This window comes from Mesoplodon mirus (genome assembly GCF_964341445.2).
Source record: "Mesoplodon mirus genome assembly, chromosome: 14".
Lineage (NCBI taxonomy): Eukaryota > Metazoa > Chordata > Mammalia > Artiodactyla > Ziphiidae > Mesoplodon > Mesoplodon mirus.
In genome coordinates, this window is record NC_138990.1 from 66366327 (window position 1) to 66389232 (window position 22906).

A 22906-nucleotide genomic window follows, 5' to 3' on the forward strand; every position below is an offset into this window, starting at 1 on the left:
AAACAACATTGGAAATGGAGAAGTAAGAAGAGTAAATCTTGGTAGGAAGGAAGAGCAGGTGGGCAGGAGAAGAGACATGTGTAAGGATTAAAGAAACACAAATAATTAAATAAACAAGCAAAGTAAACATCAGAGAACATGGGTTTATGAAAAGCCACTTTTTATATGAATGTAGAGGCGGCCCCAAACTTTCCTGTGGGCAAGCAGGATATTCCATAATTATGTCATTGACTTGAAAAGACAAAAAAAAAAAAAAAAAAACGGAAAGAAAACACTAACAAAAACAAAATCACAAAAGCTTCCTTGCATCCACTACATCTTTAACGTAGTTACTTATATGACAATTAGGACTCACCTATAGTTGATAGGAGCAAGTTTAGTTTTCAAATTTTCAATGTATTTAAACCTTCAGATTATAATACTAACAATTTGTAAGGTTACTAGAACAAGAGAGAAAGAAAAAACAAATGGGACTATTGAAGCAAGCAATACACTACCACGATGCGAAATTATCAGAAAAAAATTATATAGAAATATATAGCCTAATGACTTTGGATGTACTGTTGCGAATTACTGGGCAGCAAATTTGAAATTGAGACTGTCTTGGTCACCCTATCTCAGGCTACATACTTTGGCAGACAAAGAGAATGCAGAATAAGACCAATGGCCTTTCTAATAGTACTTACTACAGGCCCTACTAATAATTCATTTGAGAAAATTTCACAAGGGGTAGAAAATTTCTTTTGTGTTCTTTATAGTTTTTAAAAGTCTTAAGTCAATCAATACTATGGACTAGGCAAGAGACTCTCATACACTTACTTTCTGATGCAAACAATTCATGTCTCAGTTACAAAGTACTATTCAGTCTGACTTGGCCTCTTTTGGTAATAACTTGTTAATGATCAGTTGGTATTTGTACATATTTTTTTGTAAATATTTCTATAATAATTTTTTTTTGTAAAATCATCTGTAATTTGTCTTTTTTCATTAATTCAAATAATTGATCTTTATGTCAAAAGAACGTGACTAGACAGTCCTTTTCCATCTCCCATATAAAATGATTTTATGATGGTAGACTATGGTTCTCCATGTTGGAGTTGACTGGGGAGGCAAGAATAATCTGATTGCCCTGGACAGAGGAGGATGGAGGGCCATATAATAACACCTCTGTGTTCACCTTCCCATCTGTGAATCTGCAAATACTGACCTAATCTAATACCAAGCTGCAGATAACAAACATATTTTAGCAATGAAATAAGCTAATGGACATCAATGAACTGAGATTGGTCTGGGATTGTGTGCAGAGACATTCCATTTGTAATCGGAGAGAACAAAGCATACATTTTGACACTGACATGACCGCTATTCACAGAGACAGTTCTTTTTAAAAAATACCCTTTCCACACATAAAAATAAGCTTTTGATTTTTAAATAAAAACAGCCTCTCTCCTTCCATTTAAAGATTTTTGACAGCTTTTCCTATGGGGCAGGGGGGAAAGGTGGCAACAAAGAATCTGACAGAGATGGTCCCTGGAAATCAAATCAGCCCTTTCTCAAAAGGACCTTAACAAAAGGCTTTCCCCTGGCCTGTGCATGGAAGATTCCACTGCTGCATCTAAACTACTGACACAAGGGCTGAAAAAGAAACGTATCTGCCATCTCCTAGTCCCAGAGGTCTGAATACATGCAATGCAGCTAGACCTTCCGCCCTCCTCACTTACTACCTATTCTTCAGTAGCAAAGATTGGAGGGTCTGATGCTTTATATATTTTCTTTTCCATATCAAGTAATATCTCCTGTAAACTGAGGAAGGGAGGGTGGAGGGGTGATGAGAAAGGATGGAGTGACTACAGGAAACAGCCGAGCAATTCTGAGTAAGTGTAGAGAATTTGGAGAAGATTTCCATTCAAAATTAATAATTTAGAGTTTAATATTCATTCTCAATGTAAGATAATTTTTATGTTACAGTTTGTATACTTTCTGTGGAAATTTTCTTAAAGACATCAATTGAGGTATTTCTTATTAAGCTCAAAACACAATTGATGTCTAAGGTATGGTATAATTTTTAGACGGTGGTGGTAGAAGGTTGTAATTTAGTAAATGTACATTTCAGTTTCAGACAAACTTATGGCTTATAGAGGATAAATGTAGTAAGTCAATCTTTCATTAAACTACAAGTTATACTGAGATACAATTATTTTATTTATATTTTTTATTGGGTACAAAATGCAGTCCAGGTGGACATCTCTGCTTATTTATCACTGTGAGTTAGAATTGCATTATTTGAAATGTAAATTCCTCCCTATCCTCAAAGTTGAGTAATAACATGAATTCTAGATGGAACTTGGAGTTCTGGCTACATCTGCCCACTACTTCCCAAATAAAACAAAGGCAGAGGAAATGAAAACATTACCTGATCACTGAATGTTCTTTCCAGTGACTGCTGTCAAGTTAAGGCATTTGCAGTCCTGTCCGAGGTGTGCACTGAAAGCTCACAATCACTGGTTTAATTCAAGTAATTTAAGTGTAACACACACTCCTTAAAAAGGGAAAAAATCCACTAACCAGCAAAAACCTTTGTCCTCAAAGGTATTATTCTGTGAAATATCCAGAGAAAATACTATGCTTAATATCAGTCTTATAATAATAAGCCAAATGAAGAGAAGTAGCTAACAAGGGTAATTAGAATATAAACAAGTATCTTAAAAAAACATTGATAGAGCTGAGAACACAGAAGCACCTTTGATGGGGTTAATTTCCATTAAATACTAGACCTTATGTAGTTATATTTTGTAAATAAAAACCCATGCTTTATTGTATGCCTAATATAAATAAAATTAAAGCAGAAGTCTAGAAAAATAGTTTCCTCACATGGATTTTCTAAGATCCAGGAAGAATCAAGAACATCTACAGCTGCACTGAGTCACAAATCTGGCTTTGGGAAAAGATTTTGTGAGTTGCCACTTTGTCTGCACCTATGCTCCAGAGCTGAAAGCAAACTGGACCATGGTATCAGACTTCTAAACCTGTGCTCCTTTTCAGAGAGTGTAGTAAAGATAGGGTTTGAGAAGAGGTGATGTATACTTGAAAAATTCTACTTGTGTTAGAGCTCTGAGAGATTAGTTCTGGAACTGTATTCTGTTTGAGATGATTTTTATGCCTGTATGATAGTATAATAATTTATTGTTTTCATAAATCATGATTCAGTTACCTTTTTATTGTTATGATTGGAAAGACTGGCTTTTATTCTGCTTTAATATGAATATTAAAATATTTTAAGACAAATCTCAGTTGTAAGAAGCACGGGTATTTGAAATAGCATGCATTTAATTAGATAAAGCTTCTTGTTTTTGTAAGTTGGAGACCGTCATTTTATTCTTCAGAGGATGACTTACTGACATTTGGAAACACAGCCAAAGGTTTTGGGAGTAGACTCCATCAACTCATACTCAGCATTTTCCAAGGATATAAAAAAAATGTTTTACTGACTATGACAGTGAAAGATCAGAAGCTTGTTAGAACCATTTTAGTTAAATAACTAACAACTTTGGTATATTAGATGAGATTCCTCAATGTGGTCAGCAAAACCTGGAAAAGAAAAACCTAAATATTTACGTAAAGAAATAAAATAAGTTTACACTTCAGATAATGCTACAACTCAAAATAAAATCACAGTCCTTACATCCTTTCAAGTTCTCTAGTCCAAATCAAAAAACTCAGTCCATGCATCTTTTCTAACTCATCATTTGGCATGCATATCACAGATTTGAAGGGTTTTGGTTATTTTTGCAGATATATGATTAGGATGTAAAAATTCATTATGTAAATAGTCATAATGTACAAGAAAAAACTCTTTAGATAAGTAATTTTCTGTATATACATAAAACTTGGAAAAACACACATTTTCCAATGTAAAATTTTGGTTGAATTTAGAAGGGTTTAATAGTAACTTTCACATGAAAAGATTTTTTTCTTCTATATTTGAGTTAAGAGATAAAAACAGAAAGTGAAGGAAATAAGATCCCACAGTATTTTCTCCTAATTTGGTTGTGAAGAGAACTACTGGAGTCCAAGATCTGCCAAAATACAAATGCTATTTGCTTTATCCAAAGGTCTACAGAGACGTTTGCACCTTCTGTTACAAGATATTTGTCACCTCTTTTCCCACTTAGAGGTAGGAACTGAAGCAGGAAAGTCTTCAGCTGGACAGATTTCAAAATGAATTTTTACAACCCAGATGATGGACTGGTATACTTCAAAAGTGAATTCATGAGTTTTATAAATGCCTTTCTCTTGCTCTCTTTTTTCTTGACTAGCTACATCATAATGGAGGAATAACATTTTAAAAATTTTGAATAGGCACTTACTGGAATTACAGTTAATCCTGATACAATCTAGATGGGGAAGAATAGATGAAAAATGAAAATTTATCCTTCAAGGTAATAGCTGCAGACATCCAATAAAATCACAGTCCACCCTTCCGGGGACAGACACATGCAAATATGGCCACTCCATATTATTTATTCTTTACATACTTCTAGAACCCAGATTCATTGTTATAAAACTGCACCATTGGAAACAACAATTAAAAGGTTTTTTTAAAAATGGCCAATTCAAACAAAGCTACATGGTGACAAATCTAAGTGAAATAACGAATTGTTAACTGTCAAAGATGCTTGGCTTAGACTGGCTGCAGCTTTCTCCCCATCTGTGAAAGAACAAATCATTGTTTTCAATATAATTAAAAAGTGCTCCGTCACAATGGGGTACAGTGCAAGCTCAGCTAGGCTCAGACATCTTGAACCTCCAAAATCTATTATCCCACAAAGGCCAACAGAATCCTATAGAATTTTCATGGTCAAATGGAGAGCTAGTTGAAATTATTCTCATTTCACCCTAATGTATTTATTATTATTATTATTTGCTTGGGCAAAAAAGGTAAGAGCCATGTGTTAGCTAGATTCCGTGCCTTGTATTAATTGGAGGAAGAAAGAAACAACTGTTCCCTTTAGAAATTCTAGTGGCTAAGGAGTAGTGTCATTCTTTGGAGCACATATACCTATCCCTTTGTTAGGAGCTAACAATGTTATCTCTGCGTAGTAAGTGTCATGGTAACTACTGCTATTGATTTTCCTTTTCCTATACTTTCTTATATAAAATCAGATTCCCTAAGAACAGAATGTCTAATCTGGATAACACAGACTGTGATTATAAGGGTTATCTTTAAAGGATCATGTGGCATGTTTTATGTTTATTTTATATATAGATAAATATTTGTTGGTTTTGTTTGTAGTATTTAATGCCTTTGGGGAACATGAAAAATACAAACCTAGATTCTGTTTCCATATAGCTGAGTTTGTCATGTGTCGTCAACCGCATCAGAAAAGTGGTTGCAAACAGCCAAGGATCAGCACCTACACAACTCTTTCCACAGAATGCTTTGCTGTTGGAAAATTCCCATGAGCGAGCGTGTCCCCCTCCCAGGGCTAACAGCCCCTTTACTGCAATTAGGCAATTTTGATTGACTTGTAGTAACCTATCATTGTCACTAGGGGGAACTCTAACAGAACTGTAAAAGAGTACTATGGATTCTTTAGTAATCTTAAAAAAAAGTCTTATTATTGAACTTAATTTAACTAATATTAATTGATGCAATTGTATGCAATAAACTACCAATGAAGTAATTTTATATTTTATGAGCTACTATTCTGCCCAACAGAATTTGAAAATGTATGTGGGGTTTTCACAAATGCCTTACCTCATCACATTTTACTACTCTTTTTGTAAATCTATGTAGTCTTGAATTTTTCTCTCTGTTTATTCATTATTGTGTGTACTCAGCACTTCCAGGAAATACAGTAAAACCTCATTAATTTGTACTCCTATTATTTGGAGTTAATGAAAATATTGAAATGTATTGGGCAGAATATTTGTAATTCTTCATTCAATATGAGCGGAGATCGCCTGAGAAAAACTAAACAAATTATGAAAGGCTAAGTTTGGGAAGAAAACTGATTTCAGGTAATTTACTATACAATGATGGCACAACTAACATGAAATAATGTGTTAATTATGGACAATTCTTAACCACCCATTATCATCAGCCTAGTAAGACCTTTCCTTAAGATTTTTCCAGCTATTAATTTGTGCTTTTGAATGTAACTGAAAACAAAACTGCTTACAATTTTTTTTTCTTACAATTTAGACTTTTTCTTAATTCAGCCTGGTCTTCCCCCAGATTTCATCCAGTTTGGTGAGGTTTTACTGTAGTGACTCTTTCTGAATGCTACAATTAAGCAGGAAAGCATTATTTTTCTGCAGAAGAGTCTGTGTCTTTAGTGTTCTCATGGCTGTTTGCTGAGGGCCGCAGACTTTGGGCATTGAAGGGTTGTGTATTGCTGTTTGATAGCAAAATATCACCACACAGTATTTCCAAACAGAAATGATGGAATACCACAAAGGTAATTATTCAAAGGAGAAGCCCAAGGAGTAGAGTAAGAGCAACTGTTGATCTAGATCACTAAGTAGAAATTTGACATTTTATAGCATATGTTATCCAAGTAAAAGTTGGTGTATTTTTGTTTTATCTAAAAGGATTTCACCTATAACCAATCAGAGTGTCAGTCAATATAAAAATAGGAAATTCAGTTTGAGGCATCATTAAGCCTGAACATTTATACTTTCAATTAACCTCATTAATACGTATGGCTTCCCTTTGAAGAACCCTCAGTGGTAGGAATCACAAAACAGTAAATTATGTTAACGAAATAGAAACAATAAAAAGATGTCCCCAAAACCTAAATGAATTTAAATAATGGAGATGAGACCATTAAATGTTTTAACTTTCCATGGCAAACAGGCTACTTGATAAATGTTTGCAGGCAAAACTGAATAAAAAGTGAAAAGTGTTAGTTCAATGGGGGAAGGCGAGTTGTTACCTAGATTGACCGTCAGTTTCACACGTCCTGCGTCCAGCTCCAGGCGGAGGGTGTCTGCTGAGTCTCTGGAGGTGGTTGCCATGAGAATGCCATATGCGCGTTGGGACCGAAACCGTAAGGATACATCCTCAGCCTCCGTGTGCATCACCAGCGGGAGCTGGATTTTCATAAACATACTCCCATCATAGCTCAGAACCGTTGCTTCTATAGATGGGAAATGAATATACAAGCTCTTGGTCAGTTTAGTGCATTTATACCTTGAAAAGGAAAAGCATGACCTATTAAAGGTTTCCATATAAAACACAAGACACAAACTCAGCTCATCTTCTTCCGAAATGAGCAATTTTTTTTTTTAACTAGAAAGAGAAGTCACAGGAAAGAGAATTTCCTCTGTGAAGTATCTGCTAAAGTCCAGAAGCAGAGGTGGCTGCACTTTCCTTTCTGTACCCAGAGCACTTTCTACCTATAGCATTCATCATGTCAGATTATCCATGTTCATGTATGCATATCCCTTCTCAAGAGCAGACATCATATTTTTTTTCGTATAGCCATAGAGTGAGCCTGGCTTGAAGCACTAGCAACTGTATATACATGTTTATATATGGTCAGGCCATTGATCAGCTCCGTGAAATTAAACTTGGCTCTGCATCCTTCACCTGCAAAATGAGAGGGTGCTACTAGAGTATCTCTAAGGCCTTTGCTTACCCAAAAAGCCCATGATTCTAAGAAAAGTTATTATCATCTTTTTCATAATTTCTGCCCTAATACAATCAAAAAAGAAACATAAAAAAATATGACTTAAATATAGGATTCAGGCCAACACTTTTCCAGAGGTGATGTTCAAAAACAGAAGAAAAATTGATATTACCAAACAACAGGTAATGCTTCTTCTGAGTCACTATGGTTAACAAGGTAATTCTTTTTTACAAAGACACAAACTGTAACTTCATTTGTAAGTTCATTTGCAGATAAGGGGTAACTTAAAGCATTATCTGTAAGCACCACCATGGTGTTCTGAAAAAATTAAGCTATCACCAAAAAGTCAATAACTATGTACCTGGGTAACATTGAGTAAGGATGGGGGTGGGACTGACAAGCTTGTGTGGGTGTGTGCTACTAAAGGAAAATGGATTGCTTTAATGGGGAAGTTGATTAATGCTGCATTAAACACATAGAGAAGCGAATAGCAAAACTGTTGATCTCAAACTGACTGTTTTAAGAAATAGCACCCCTTAATGTTAAACACCATACGGTTGTGGAACCCTGCAAAACAAGTATGAGTCATTTTGCTTTCTCATGGGTTCTGATAACTCAGAATAGCATTTAATAAAAGAAAACCTACCTGAAATTAAAATAAACTAGGAAATTCTCATTATCCTGCCTATTTACAACAATTAACTTTACTGATGAAACCATGCTTATTATGAAGACTATATTCTGGAGTTGTGGTTTTGAAAGATTATCTTCCAAAAAGTCAGGAAAATCAAGTATTGCTTTTAACAGACTTTAATCATTAGTTATCTTCGTGGGACTGAATGCACATCCAGAACAGATAAGTGCTGAGGGTTCCAGAACTCCCTCCTTAGGGCCCTTCTCTTTTCTCTCTACCTCTTAAGGGATCTTGGTCAACTCACATGCTCACTCCCCCTAATACTTATTCACAGTCCTGACTTCTCTCCTGAGCCCCATCAAACATCCATCAGCCATTGCCTATTTGACATCTCCAATCTGAATAAGATACACACACCAAAAATGAACAAATTCAACATGTTCCTGCCCCAGTGTTCTCCATCTCAGTAAATGGCTTAACACCATTATTCAGACCTTAACCTTTCTGCGTTCTCTCTTACCCTCTCTGCCACATCCAATCTATTTGCAAATCTGCAAGTCTTGCAGCCTCTGATTCCAATCCATTTCCTGAATCAACCAGTTCTTGCCGCTATAGTACCTTAGACTCTGCTCTCATGTCTCACCTAGACCACTATGATAGCTCCCTCAATGGTCTCCCTACTTCTACTCTTTCTCCCTATACACAGCATCCAGGCTAAACTTTTAAAGAAGTCGATCAGATTCAATAGCACTTCATTGCTTCAACTGTGCACACCCACCCCCCACACCTCCATCCTTCACCTCCCCACCCCTCGCCAATAGATTCCCACCACTGCAGTTAGAATAAAATCTGTATTCCTTTCATTAACCTATAAGGTTGTGTGTGATTCGGCCCCAGCCCATCTCTCTGGCCTCAGCTTTTAGCACGTCCTCCCTTGTTTAGTATACTCCAGCCACACTGATTTCATCTCTCATTCAAGTATCTGCACTTGTGGAACCTTCTGTCTTAAAAGGTCTCACCCCTAGATCTTTATATGGCTTGTTCCTTCAGCATTCAGGTCTCTGGTCAAATGTTACTCCAGAGACGCCTGCTTCAAATCCTGCTTCTAATTCCCCCTCCAGTTATTCTATATCTACTTACCATTTCTTTTTTTAAATTACCATTTCTGATTTGTTTGTATAGTATAATCTGTCTTTGCCTTTTAGTATGTGACAGTCATTACAGCAGAAGCTGAGCTCTGCTATTCATTGCTCTATCATCAGCTGAGTGCACCAAAAAGTGCCAGGCAAACAGTAGAGCCTCGATAAAATTATCTGAATTGACAATTGCACTTGATACTAAGGATATATGAAAGAGCATATTTCAATTTGAATATCATACATACATAAATACTCACTAATGAGATTATTTATTCTATTATAAGTGAATCTAATTTTGGTAATATAGATGAACAAAATATTCCTTAAAGTCTACGTCGAAAGCCATAATTATGCCACAAAAGACAGACTAGGAGAGGGGTCTGTTTACCAAAACAGGGGTCTCATGGCTAAGCACTGACCTAAGTACTGAGAAAATAAAATATGATCCCCTTAAAATATGGTGGTTCTACCTCATATCACAAATCTACATCATATTTTTCCAATAAGGTTTCCCTAAAGAAAATCTAGTAGGAGTTGCTCAAAAAATAATTAAAACATGATTGTAAAGTTGTAGTGAATACTAGAAAAAAAATGCTTCTAGTATAATCTTAAAGAAATTTGATCTCTACCATTTCTCTTCCTAATTTATAGCCAATTATTGTCCATATCTATAAAGCAACAAATAGTTGAATAAAAACTTACAAGCCATTATCAATTGTTCAGTTACTTTAGTGTTATACAGAGAAAAGGGCAAAAATATTTTTAGTTTTCTCTTATTTATTTAATCTGTAAATCTAGTCTCTATTATTCAACAATCATTTTTTAAATGATCTCATATTCTTCTATGAAATGTAGCTTAATTTGATTGAAAATTAAGTAGAGGGAACATCCTTTTAGAAATGTAGATGACTGACAATGGATCATAAATATTGTATGAAATACAATCTAAAGTAAAAAAAAAATCAGTATCATTGGCCTTTAACATTCTCTGAAAAGCTGCAGGAATGAAATAACAGTAAAGTAATAAAACTCGAGTGCCTCTGAGTTAATGTTTAATTAGACAAGAAATGGAAAATGCAAAGGTTGTAGTCTGGAGTTGCCAAATAAATGGTAAACAACATTCTGACATTTGAAGGTTATGCTATTTGGCAGCATCCTTTAAACATTAGTAAACATCGCTTAGAACCCAAAAGAGCTCTTTAAAAGGCTAATACAGTACTTCCCAGCAGGAGAGAAGTTTCAACTTCGTCCCCTCCAACTCCTTCCCCCTTGTCGTTAAGTTTGATAAATTTGCTTTTCTGTGTTATTCCTTCTTGTGGTTTAAAATGTACACCTGTGCTCAGTTTTGCCGAAAGGCAGCCACATATTGTGGTCAGCGATGAAAATCAGACAGGGAGCCAAATTATATTGCTCTGACATCTGTCCCTCCATCTGTTGGAGTTTTAACAAACAAGTATAAAGTAGACCTCCAATGATACCATATACATACAACCAAGAAGGATTTCTATATGACCAAGTCTCCACAAATTTTCAGTTTTAAAAAATAAAGAAGGAGGGAAGGTGCTGAATTCAATTTATATTCAATTGGACGATTTCTATACTACTCTTCTTTATGGGATCAGTGCACATAAAAAAAATACTATTTTCTTATTTGCCTAAGTCAGCATACACTCTGATCTTTTTTTTTTTTTTTTGCGGTACGCGGGCCTCTCACTGTTGTGGCCTCTCCCGTTGCGGAGCACAGGCTCCAAACGCGCAGGCTCAGCGGCCATGGCTCACGGGCCTAGCTGCTCCGCGGCACGTGGGATCTTCCCACCCCGGGGCACGAACCCGTGTCCCCTGCATCGGCAGGCGGACTCTCAACCACTGCGCCACCAGGGAAGCCCCACTCTGATCTTTTTAATAAACTCTTCTGCTTACTTAATGAAGAATGAAGATTTTCTATGTGATTGCAACATCGTTCCCCATGCTGCAATGTCCAAGGACTTGAACATGCTTCTTTATAAATTAACATTTATTGCTCAATAATAGTAAAATAGAAACTTTATAAATGCCTTTTTCTTTTTTTTTAAATTTCAAGAGTTGTCAGTCAACTTTTATGTGATCAACAGCCTTATGTGATCAGAGTATATGTGAAGAAGAACCACAAAGCTCTCTCTTTTGAATTGGAAACCCTGAGGGTTGGACATGATCTTGTGTTGACTGAACTAGGGCAGAGCTGGGAACTGGACAGAAGCCAGATTTTGTGGTATTGAGCATGACAAGCATCCATAACCCTTGTTCTTGGGAGATGCCACAATGTGAGCAAGAAAATTAATTCTGAAAAGCAAAGACTTCTCACAGTACACTGGGTAGTCCAGAAACAAAAACCTCACAAAAATGACTATCTCCTCTCTTCAGTACACAACCAACCTGTATTCAAAGAAATCTGCAGAAATTTCCAGCCACCTGTCAGATAAAAATGTATGTTGAATCCCAGTGATGAAGTTTGCTATTAAATTCTCATTTGCAAAGCTGCATATGCTTGCCACCCCTCCTTCTAATTATTGCAATATATAAATAGTTTCTCTCCCTCATTCTGGTTTAGGAAGCTCTACAATTTCCATTCTTATTTCTGCCATATGTAGTAGCGGAATATTGCCACAGGGTGGTACACCATGCATATTTAACTGAAGGCCTTTGTAATTTGTGTGACAGTTCAGTTATACCCTTTTCTAGCTTCACTTAAGCAGGAGGCATCAGAATAAGTGACAGCTCTCTGAGTGATTAAAATGAAAACACCCTGCCGATGCAGGGGACGCAGGTTCATGCCCTGGTCCAGGAAGATCCCACGTGCCGCAGGGTGGCTGGGCCCGTGAGCCATGGCCACTGGGCCTGCGCGTCCGGAGCCTGTGCTCCGCAACGGGAGAGGCCACAGCAGTGAGAGGCCCGCGTAACGGAAAAAAAAAAAAAAAAAAAGAAAAAAACACTTATATCACACAGGTCTGCTAATCTCACGTTATATCTAACTGTAATATATCTCAAAAGCTTTGTCACTTTGTTGTTGTTGCCTCCTTTGGGAAATTTCTAAAAACTATACTATACAAACAAATAAACTGAAATTAGAATGGAAAATGTGCTGAGAATATATACCTTACAAACAAAACTATGCAGAAATAATTAACCTCTAATGACTATTCACAGGAATTTCAATTAAGTACTAGGAGAATGAATGAATCTAGGTGATTAAAATATTTATCTATCTATGGACCTATCTCATTGTACAACCCAGAACAGTGATAGTATTTTGGTAGGTAATTTAAGATCATTATTAGATTATTAGGTTATTATTATTGATTTTTATATTGATTAAGCTGATGAACCTCCTTATTAAGATAAAGAATCAAAATTACATTTCAACTTTGGATTCTGGAAAAGAAATACTTCTCTAGTAAGTGTTAGCTTAAGTAAATTAAACTATTTCAGGAATGCAGGGTCAAAAAGACTAAATGTGTATGGCTTAAAAAATAAATGGCAGGGCTTCCCTGGTGGCGCAGTGGTTGAGAATCTGCCTGCTAATGCAGGGGACACGGGTTCGAGCCCTGGTCTGGGAGGATCCCACATGCCGCAGAGCAACTAGGCCCGTGAGCCACAACTACTGAGCCTGCGCGTCTGGAGCCTGTGCTCCGCAATGAGAGGCCTCAATAGTGAGAGGTCCACGCACCGCGATGAAGAGTGGCCCCCGCTTGCCACAACTAGAGAAAGCCCTTGCACAGAAACGAAGACCCAACACAGCAAAAATAAATAAAAATAAAATTAATAAACTCCTACCCCCAACATCTTCTTTAAAAAATAAAATAAAATAAATAAATAAAATAAATGGCAGGTACTTTTAGGCTAAATGTCTAAGAGAGCAATGTTATTTGGAGCATGAGAGGACATGCAACAACTCGTCAATATTTTTTCATATTGATTTTTTGTTCCGTTGTTGAAAATGAGTGACAATGGGTATAGTGACTGAAGCATTTATCTGAAACTCGGGTCAATGAAAGAACATACTTAGACATATTTGTTCTGCTATTTCTTCCTTTTGTCTGGTCTGCAAATGAGCGGTGACAGCTATCACACTTTACTCTTCCTTTAACCCTATTCTACTTCTAATGGGAGAAGAAAAAAAAAATGTAGCTTTGCCTCCTGCAAGAGAAGGAAAAAGAGGCACCCGTTCAGAGCTTCCACAGACACGCTAAGTCTTAGTATCAAATTGGTAAAGGAACCTCTACCAATTGGGTCAGTTGAGTCTTAGGCAAAGTGCCTTTGAAATTAGGGTGCACTTCTGAAAACGCTGGTATAACTTAGATGGTTTAAAATCACCTTACTCTTCAAATTTCAAACTTGAGAAGGTCAACTAAAGTGAAATGACAGGCTCAGGCAATAGTGTCAAGGAAGCTGCAACTCACAGCTTAGCTTGCTTCGAATGCTATTTTTGACATAGATATTAGCACTAGATGCCAAAAGGATGTCTAATTCATTCCTTTTTTTACTTTCTAGTGTCTTGAAATTAAAAACCGGGCAAAAGAGACAGGGATTGTCTTTGATACATCTTAGGCCCATACCTTAGAGGATCCAAAAGACTCAACTATTTATTTATCCCTGCAATATACTTAAAAAGCTGTGTCTTCCCAGAATCACGCCCTTTGAAAATCATTAAGGACTCATCAGTAACACACATCAGGTGTGGCTGCACAGCCTGCAGAGAGTTTACTACCGCAGAGCATATGTTATGTTTCAATGGTCATTTAAAGTTTGAGGTCCACGCTGAATACGCTTTTCAGCTCAGGGGAGTCAGCAGCTTGGATTTTGGAACCCTACCTCTCTCGCAGGACCTGCCAAGATAGCCTGTTCCGGAACAATCGCAGACATATCTGTTCCACCCATCCCTGCACATGCCGCTGTTTTTGCAAGGGTTGCTAAGGCACGGTTTTGCTGTTTCCCTGGAGCAGGAGGGCTTCACTCCAGCAGTACTTTGAACTTCAGCCATTTGCCGGATATCTTTGCTCTGGCCGTCAATGAACAAATCTCTTATGCAGCCCACATAGCCATAGTTGAGCAGCGCAGTCCACACCTCGGTGGGGAAGACGAGGCCGGCCTTATTTTCTGGCAAGCCCCCCAGGTACAACTCGTCATCCAGGTCCAGAATCTCACTCTCGCCAGGAGCAGTGTAGGGCGTGCGCAGAGTGTTGACAGAAATGGTACCTGTTGCAAAGACAAGAGAGCACACAGGTCTTTACAGCGTGCAACCTGTTCTGAATATCACACTTTCTCTCCTGCATCTGCCTGAGCGTGAACTCCTTGAGGGCAGACATTTCTTATTTTTCTTTCTATTCCTGGTGTACTTCCTAGGGAAATGAACAGAAATAATGTGGAATGAAATAACTTTAAGAATAAGGCAAACTGTCATTTAACTGGTTCTATTTCACTTTGGGAATGAAAACCAAAGTGTACAGACAAGAAAGAATGTTTGTCAGCCTCTAAGAGTTCAGGGTAAAAAGGAAGGAAGGAAGGAAGGAAGGAAAGGACGGAGGGAGGGAGGGAGGGAGGAAGGGAGGGAAGAGAAAAGGGCATTCTTACCACTCTCTAACAGTTCAGCCAAGGTGGAAAGAAAGGAAGGGTGGGAGGGGAGGGAGGGGAGGGTGGGAGGGGAGGGAGGGGTGGGAGGCAGGAGGGAGAAGGAGAGGGAGAGGGAAAGAGAAAGAAAGAAGGAAAAATTGGCATTCTACATCACTCTCTGGAATAAAGTCAGACTCTCTTTGGTTAGTGTTCATTTTCAAAGCAGGTATGCATCTGCAAACCAATGAAAGGTTGTGTTGTGCCCCCATACTTAACTGACTTCATTGTTTTTATTTTACACAATACATTGACAGATTATCTATGTCAAAACCTGCCTTCATCACACTCAGCTGTATGAATCTATTGCTTAGCCTCTATGGTCTCAGTTTACTCATTCATAATATGGGCATAGTAATATGACCTACCTCATATGAGTGTTAAATGAAATAATACAGGTAAAGTGTCTGGTTTGTAGTAAGCACTACATAAATGCTGTGTATCATGATTCATCACAAGAACCAAGTCAAATTGGGTGTTTACTTTTAAAAAAAAAAAAAAACTAGTTACTTATCTAAATTGACAAGTTGTTTTTTCTTCCTCACTCCAATGTGAGGGGAAAATAACTCTATTAATTTATAAACACACGGAAATCCTAGCCTTAAGCATAGGATAAAGAGGTAGACATTCACATGGGATTATCTGAGGATCACAGAAAAAATTATGTATTTATGGAATCCATTAAAAGAAGAAAAAAAGAAAGACAGCAGGTATTTTCCTGATCAAAACTTTCATCCTGTACCACCAGATTACTCAAAATTCCACTAATATTCTATCTTCAGAAAGATCTTTGTAAAAATGCAAATATGACACCCAAAAAGGACACCACATTGACCCATTTCCAGATTATCCCAGATTTCTTTCTCAGGTCTAGACCATAAAGCAGACTAGGGACCTAGAGTCTAACAAGAGAAAGTGGATTAGAAGCCTCAGGGATTTAGAGTGCAGACAAAATGGGAGAGGCCTGAAGACAGAAGATGGGGTACAGAGGTAGAGACAGAAAGGGAAGGGAAAGGGTAGTGTGTGTAGAGGGTGGGTAGGAAGATGCATTTCAGTTATTTCGCCAACTAGCGAAGGCCCACTCCAAATGGAACTATGGCCTGTGGTGAATGTGAAACGTGCATCTAAGCACACAGGGCTGCCAGGCCCTGCATTGTTCCCAGGAGACTCCCAAATCCCAGCAGAGGGGTGCTCCTAGATATGGGCAGTGTAATGGGATCTGTCTTTGTGAGGGAGAAGGTCATGGAAGACGCTGACAGAGACCGTGCACCGGCCAAGTCATTAAGAAGACATTTGTCTCTCTAGACTTCCACAGAAAGAAATGGAAAAAGCTCCTAGGGGAGAAACACTCAAAGGCATTGCTATTTTGGCTTTCCAAAGAGAGGGGTATAATAGGGATTTTGGAAGGAGGCAGCAAAAGGGGAAAATGACAAAGTGCTCGTTTTTACTGTTCACATTTGTGCAAGTGTCTAGAAGAAAATTCATTTAGGAACATACAGGAACAGGAAAATCCCACTTAGAAAAATATTTTAAAAATCATTTAGGGGAAATTAAATATATAATTCCGAGAGAGAATGGTGACACTTTTCTAAATAGAATTTCATTACACGCAGTTTTAACTGTTCAAAATGCCCTAAGAAGTGAGTTGAGATGATCCCTAACCTCTGCAGCAGCTAATGTAAGTTAGAAAATGATGAGAAAGAGTTAAGTATTAATGACAAAAGGTAAGGTGGACATTAAAAAAAAAATGTGGAAAGCAAAGTGTTGTATGTAATGAACACAGTGACTTTTAGGTTTTTAACATAAAAGAGAGAGAGATGCCAGCTCCTGTTTTCCAATTGGTTCAAGAAGACTTCCTAGAAATGAATACGTCATATTCAGAGACAACAGCTAGGAGACACAGAGCAAGTGAACAATGACAAAGTTTACAAGAGTGGGGATATATTTTTAAAATCGGCAATTTTTCCAATAGGCCTTTTTATTTATGGAACAAGCTTGATTTAGCTCAGGGAGGGGAAAACGCTTGGAAAAACTGTCTTGTCCTTATTTGTGGTGTTATAATTCTGACACTAAAGATACTTGGAGGATTCCTGAGATGAGGGAATCCGGTGGCTTGCATTAACACTCCACTCTCTGTGTCCTCTGCATAGTTTGCAGAGCTCGGTTCACTCTGGAGTTTCCATATTCAGTGTGCCTATACTCTCGGGGCAAATCTGTTGCCAAGTGTTTCAGATACTCATCTATTAAGAGTTTGTCTGACAGAATGGGGTGACTAGGTCTTGTAATTTTTATTTATGGTGTATTAGTGCCTGCTCTGAACGAAGTATCTAAGTTCAGATATGTCTCTATGAATGTGCTCATCGTGGCCAGGGTAAGATATCCACTATAACTTTGTGATTAGATTAGAGCTTTCTGATCACAACACCTGAAGTTAATCCACAGGTTTCATGTGGTTTACATGTAGCCCAGTGCACACACACATACATACACACACATACAGATACACACACACACACACTGAAATAACCGTTTAACAGGAAAGTATTTACCTCTACTACCTCTGAGGCACTCCGATAATGTTTTCTTATTAGATAAGTTTATTAATACAAATGCTAGACATGACCCACCAAACTGATTTCAGAACCAACTAACAGGTTGTAACCTGTAGTTCAAAAAACACTGAGAGGGTACTATCATAAAGGATAAGGTTGTTTTTCTCATAGCTCCTTTTCATCCCTTTGAGGTACAGTTTTAAAGTTCTCATGGGAAGAAGAAGCCATGAAAGGTGGGAGAGGAAGCAAAAGAAATATAATCCTAACTTCAACTTCAAGAGGAATTAGCTCATTAATTTGGCCCCAGATTCAAGGTATGGAGTCTCAACGAGCAAACGCATGTATTAGATATTATTCACTGTAATATTCTGCAAACAAACATAATGGAACAACCATGACCAAAAATCAGCTACACGTATGCTCTAGATGCTTTGCCAATTCACTTATATGTTAGGAAATCTTTATAAAAGGGATGGCAAAAAAGGGAAAGGTCAGAACTTGAGTGGGAACAGAAATGATTATTTTTATATTTTGAAGATTCAAAGAGTAAAAATTTATTTGAGATAATAATTATATTTGATTACTTAGTCAAACTAAAATAGAGATTGATATTTTAGCCTACACATGTGCAAATATCCTGAAATACTAATATTTCTGGTAAGGGATTTGAATCCCTAATTCCTTAATGATTTTATTCTTGACATGAAATCAAAGGACATTTTCACCTAAGCAAAGGACTCATCATAGAATCACTGAATTCATTTAAATCAATTTAACACTTATATAGGACACTGAAATTTCAATATTAAGGTTCTCAAGTGCCTATTTCATTATAATCGAGTTATAAAGGCAGTGGTTACCAAGAAAACATGAAATGACTATTTAAACCTTATTCATTGATCATTAAAGACGAGTAGTTGCCACAGCTGTATATATCAATAGAAAATAAGCATTTTCCAAAGTTTGGGGTATGACTACATGTAAATAAATATTTAAGAGAAAACAAAAATCTGAGTATATTATTGGTTTATCCCTCCATCTTTTTTCCAGGAATTGCAAATATTGATGTGTTCTCTTTGGAATAGTTTGATTATTTCACACATTTTACCTTCTTCCACTATAATTATATGTGGAGTTTCTGGCAAATTAAACAAATATTTTATGTAAAACATTGTTATATCTGAGCTATTATAACTTGTAGATGGTAGTCATATTTGGGAACTTATTTGGATCAGTGTTTCATGCTTCAGTATTGAAGAATCTGAAGCACCCTGCTGTGCTATTTTGCTTTTAAAGAAATGAAATTTCAGCTAAAAACAAATATATTTGTGTACATAGGACTTTTATCATCTTAATGTAGAAATCACATTAACTTAACATTTAAACCTACTTGTTTTCATGGCATGTGCAAAAGATAAAACAAAAGTGATAAGTAGATAAGGTAATATTTATTTAAGAATATTCATAAGTGTAAATAATATAAATTCACATTTTATGTAAAAGTATACATAAAAGGGGGAAAACTGTTCTTAGTTATAAAAATAGAAATCAGCTTCATGATTTGATCTGGTATTTATAAATTGTTAGTCTCCACCCTTTTTCTCATCCAGTTTTTCTTGGCTATTCCATTTCCAGAAGATTTGTTTATGGAGTGAAAAGAAACGTGAAGCAAAAGGTGAGATTTAAAATAAGTTAATTTGGTTTCAAGTTTTAAATTACTGCAAAAGTTTAAGTGATTGGGAAATGAGGGGGTAGAAAATAGTGTGCTGTAATAGGAAATGATTTTGCCTGGTCAAAGGAAACCAATTTTCATGTTCTAGCTTTGCAACTAATTAGCTGAGGAGCTTAGCCAGATAATAGATTCATTAGGCCTCAATGTGGCTCTTATGCAAAATAAAGGACTTGACTGGATGGTCACTAAAGTTCTTCAGTGAGTAAAAATTTTTGAAATTACTGCTTAAAATAATTTTAGTTAAATATCAATTTTATCTATCTACAATTCTGCTTCACCTCTCATTGCAGAAGAGAATCAGATTCCACAAACTTATAAATTTACTTGTCAAATTTAGTATTCTATTAACAAATCCAAACTCATTAAAAAGGCATAATATAAGTGATAAAAGCAGAATGAAGCACTGATTCCAGGGTATGATGCAAAATGCAAAATACATAAGTCCCATAAATAGATAGTAAAAAAAAAAAGACAAAATATTAATAATGGGAGTTTTGGGGTAGTGAGATTATGAATGGATGGTTTTCTTCCTTCCTTCCTCTTTCTTTACTTTCTTTCTTTTTAGTTTTCTCAGTCTTTTTAAAAACAATTTCATGTACTAGGTTTATAACATGAACTGAATAAACTTTGCTTGAAAACAAAACAAAAAACAATCTTAATATTCTGTTTTCTGCTTATTACTATGTGTTTCTTGCTTACTTGGATTACTGTGAGCTGGGAATTTCAGAAATTAAACAGATATATGACAAAATAAATCTTGGAGCAAAATTTAAAAGTTTGATATTATTTAATAAAGGCCAAGAGAGAGGAGAAAAGGGCAACTCATATACTGCAGATAAGAGTGTAGACTGAAACAGTCTGTTAGTAAAATAACCTGTCATTACCTTTAAAATTAAAAATGCAATTAATCCAGCAATTCCAATTCCTAGAATCTATCCTACAGAAATTCTGACCAATATGCATAAAGATATAATATGAAGGCTTTCATTATAAATTAGCTTAAAACACTGAAATTTTTTCAAAAGCAAAAAGTTAAATGTCCATCAATAGAGGAATGATTAAGTTAATATTGATATATTCAAACTAGGGATATCTGATGTCACTACAAAGAATGGCATAGAAAAAGTTCTCAGTATTTTTTTAAGTCACCCAATAATTGGTGAAGAGTGATCTTGTTTATGTAAAAAAGAAGCTCTACATTTATTTTATATGTGTAATTATATTTACAGATATGCTGGTGCATAGGAAAATATCTGGGAATTTTTCAACACCAAATTATTTTACTTATGGAGGTGGGAGTGAATTGGTTAGGGGAGTGTGTGGTAAAGGAAAACTTTTCACTTGTGTACTTTTTGAACTTCCTGAACATTTTCACCAACAGCACATATCTATATGTTATAGACACGCCATGAATCAAGCACAGGCACACGTACAAACACACATACTCATAGCAATATATGTATACCTATGAGTTTTAAAAGTGATCATAGACAATGCTGGGAAGTTGTAAATATCAATTAAGTGATGTGTTTTGCAGCAGTTAAACTACTATTTTGCAGAAATTCCCCAGATTTCCGCGCCGCACTCCACAGTACTGGCCACTGCGGCTGGTGTGGTCAGTTAAATGCCTATTTCTTGAGGATGCACCTGACACCCTAGTCCAGGGTCTGCCCCTTGGCCAGGTGGGCCTGGAAAGGAGATTTAGTGAATTTAGAGAGAGAGGTTCCACCTCTCAGAGTTTGACTGATATTTACCAAGCCCATAAGACCAATGTATAAAATAAGAAGGCCAAGTTATTAATTCTGCATGAGAAATTAACTCTCACAGGATATGGAATGTTTCTTTAGGGAAGTCAATTTATAATCCAAATGTGTATTTATTCATTTATGATGGGAGCTTTAATAATATTAGCCTAGGATGTTCTGACACCCCCACCCCCATCTCAATTAAGATGACCTGCCTCTATTCTCTATAGCGGGGGTGAAGTAGTCAAGTCCCTTGGGCAGTGCTTAGATAGGTACTGCCAATGTTTGTCTCTGTGACTTTCTTTTCTACAGACACTGTATATGTTAATACATTTGAGTCCTACAACCCTGCAAGCCTGGTTAAAGTGCCTCTGCAAAGCTCTGCTCTGATTCTTAGATGCTCTTTTCACAACTCACAGAGAATAATTTTTGTTACTTGGGCACTTTTGAATAAAAAAGAGTTTATGACATCATATTAACCAAATAGTCTGAAAAAGTAAGTTTGTACTTCAATTGTGACTATATAAAATATATTTACATGTTAAAAAACTAGAGGAAAATATGTAAAACTGAAAATGTTTTAAACGGGAGGGGAAGGCAACAGATGACTATCTTCTTTTAAACACATTCAGAATAAATAAATAAATATAAGGATCAATTTAATAAAATGTAAAATAACTTTATGCAAAATTGACTCCATCTAGTCATTAGCATAGTCAAATAACTGATAAATTATTGATAAGGTATTTCAGTCTTACCGTGGATGAGTAATGGTTTATGGACATGGGTACAAATTAAAGCATTATACATTTACTTAATGTTATTTCAAATGTCTGCAACAGGTTACTAGGTAGAAGCATGGGAGGAATGTTTATAATCAGAGGGCAAATTCAAATCAAGGCCTAAATGGAGAAATCGTCTAATGGTCGTTCAAGTAGAAATGCGTAAGAGTGGAGATTCATGAATGGTATACACAGAAATCAGTGCTGGTAATAGATAGCTAGAAAGTGCTGTTCACATCAAACAGTGATTACTATAAACCTCTAATTATGTACTCGGGAGAGAGCCTTTTGCTTTTCCCTCTGTAATTTCTAGTTCTTAAACTGGAACTCTATGACTTCAATTCAAATCTCAATGGCTTCTTAGCTGTTAAATGTGGGTTTACCCATGAATAACTGCTGATACAATCTGCTATACCCTGCTGTACACAAGTAGAATTTGACAAGAATAATGAGTTTTCTCTTTGATTTCAATGTGTAATGATGGTTTGCAAAAAAAAAAAAGACTGGTAGTTTGCTGTAAAAATACTTGAGAGGATACCCTTGACTCAGCCAAACAGCTTAACACAAATTTAAACAATATCCATGCCCCAAGAAAACGGTCATTAATCTCCTCCTAATTTTAGCACAATTCATGCTTTAGTTAAATACCTAGGAAGCTGTCTTGTGTTGAGTTTGGGAGCAAAAGAGAGGCAAAGGGGAACCCTGGAAAGGGAGATGGGGGTGGTAAGAAAATGTTCAGCTGTACGTCCTGCAAAGTTTGCAGAGTAATGAGCCCCATCAATCATATTTATTAACTCAGTAACTTAGGGGTTTGGCTCTGTTAAGTAGCTATACTATCTGTGGAGCATATCCACTTTTTGTGGCACTCAAACCATACACTCTGATCCACAAAATCAGGCTGGCACTTGGTATGGTTCCTCCTTTGCCAATTTAGTGCAGGATCTGAAAATGCCACCTGTGGCTTAGTCCACTTAGCCTCCCACGGCACCAGTCATAGACTAAGCCAGCCACGGAAGAAACTACACTGTACGGAAAGACTGAGACC

At 36.6% G+C, this 22906-nt stretch overlaps 1 protein-coding gene across 33 annotated transcripts in view; it reads right to left on the bottom strand.

The window, feature by feature from the left end:
• NRXN1 (neurexin 1) overlaps positions 1 to 22906 on the bottom strand; it is a gene marked incomplete at both ends in the record, with an annotated part of 1125847 nt that overhangs the window by 597185 nt on the left and 505756 nt on the right. For 26 of the 33 annotated variants that reach the window (XM_082643212.1, XM_082643205.1, XM_082643207.1 and 23 more), the window contains 3 exons: positions 4368 to 4394; positions 6939 to 7142; positions 14256 to 14639. In XM_082643212.1, coding sequence (XP_082499338.1) covers positions 4368 to 4394; positions 6939 to 7142; positions 14256 to 14639 — 615 coding nt within the window. The remainder of the gene's footprint in view (positions 1 to 4367; positions 4395 to 6938; positions 7143 to 14255; positions 14640 to 22906) is intronic. The other 7 variants (XM_082643223.1, XM_082643222.1, XM_082643214.1 and 4 more) reach the window with 1 other exon arrangement.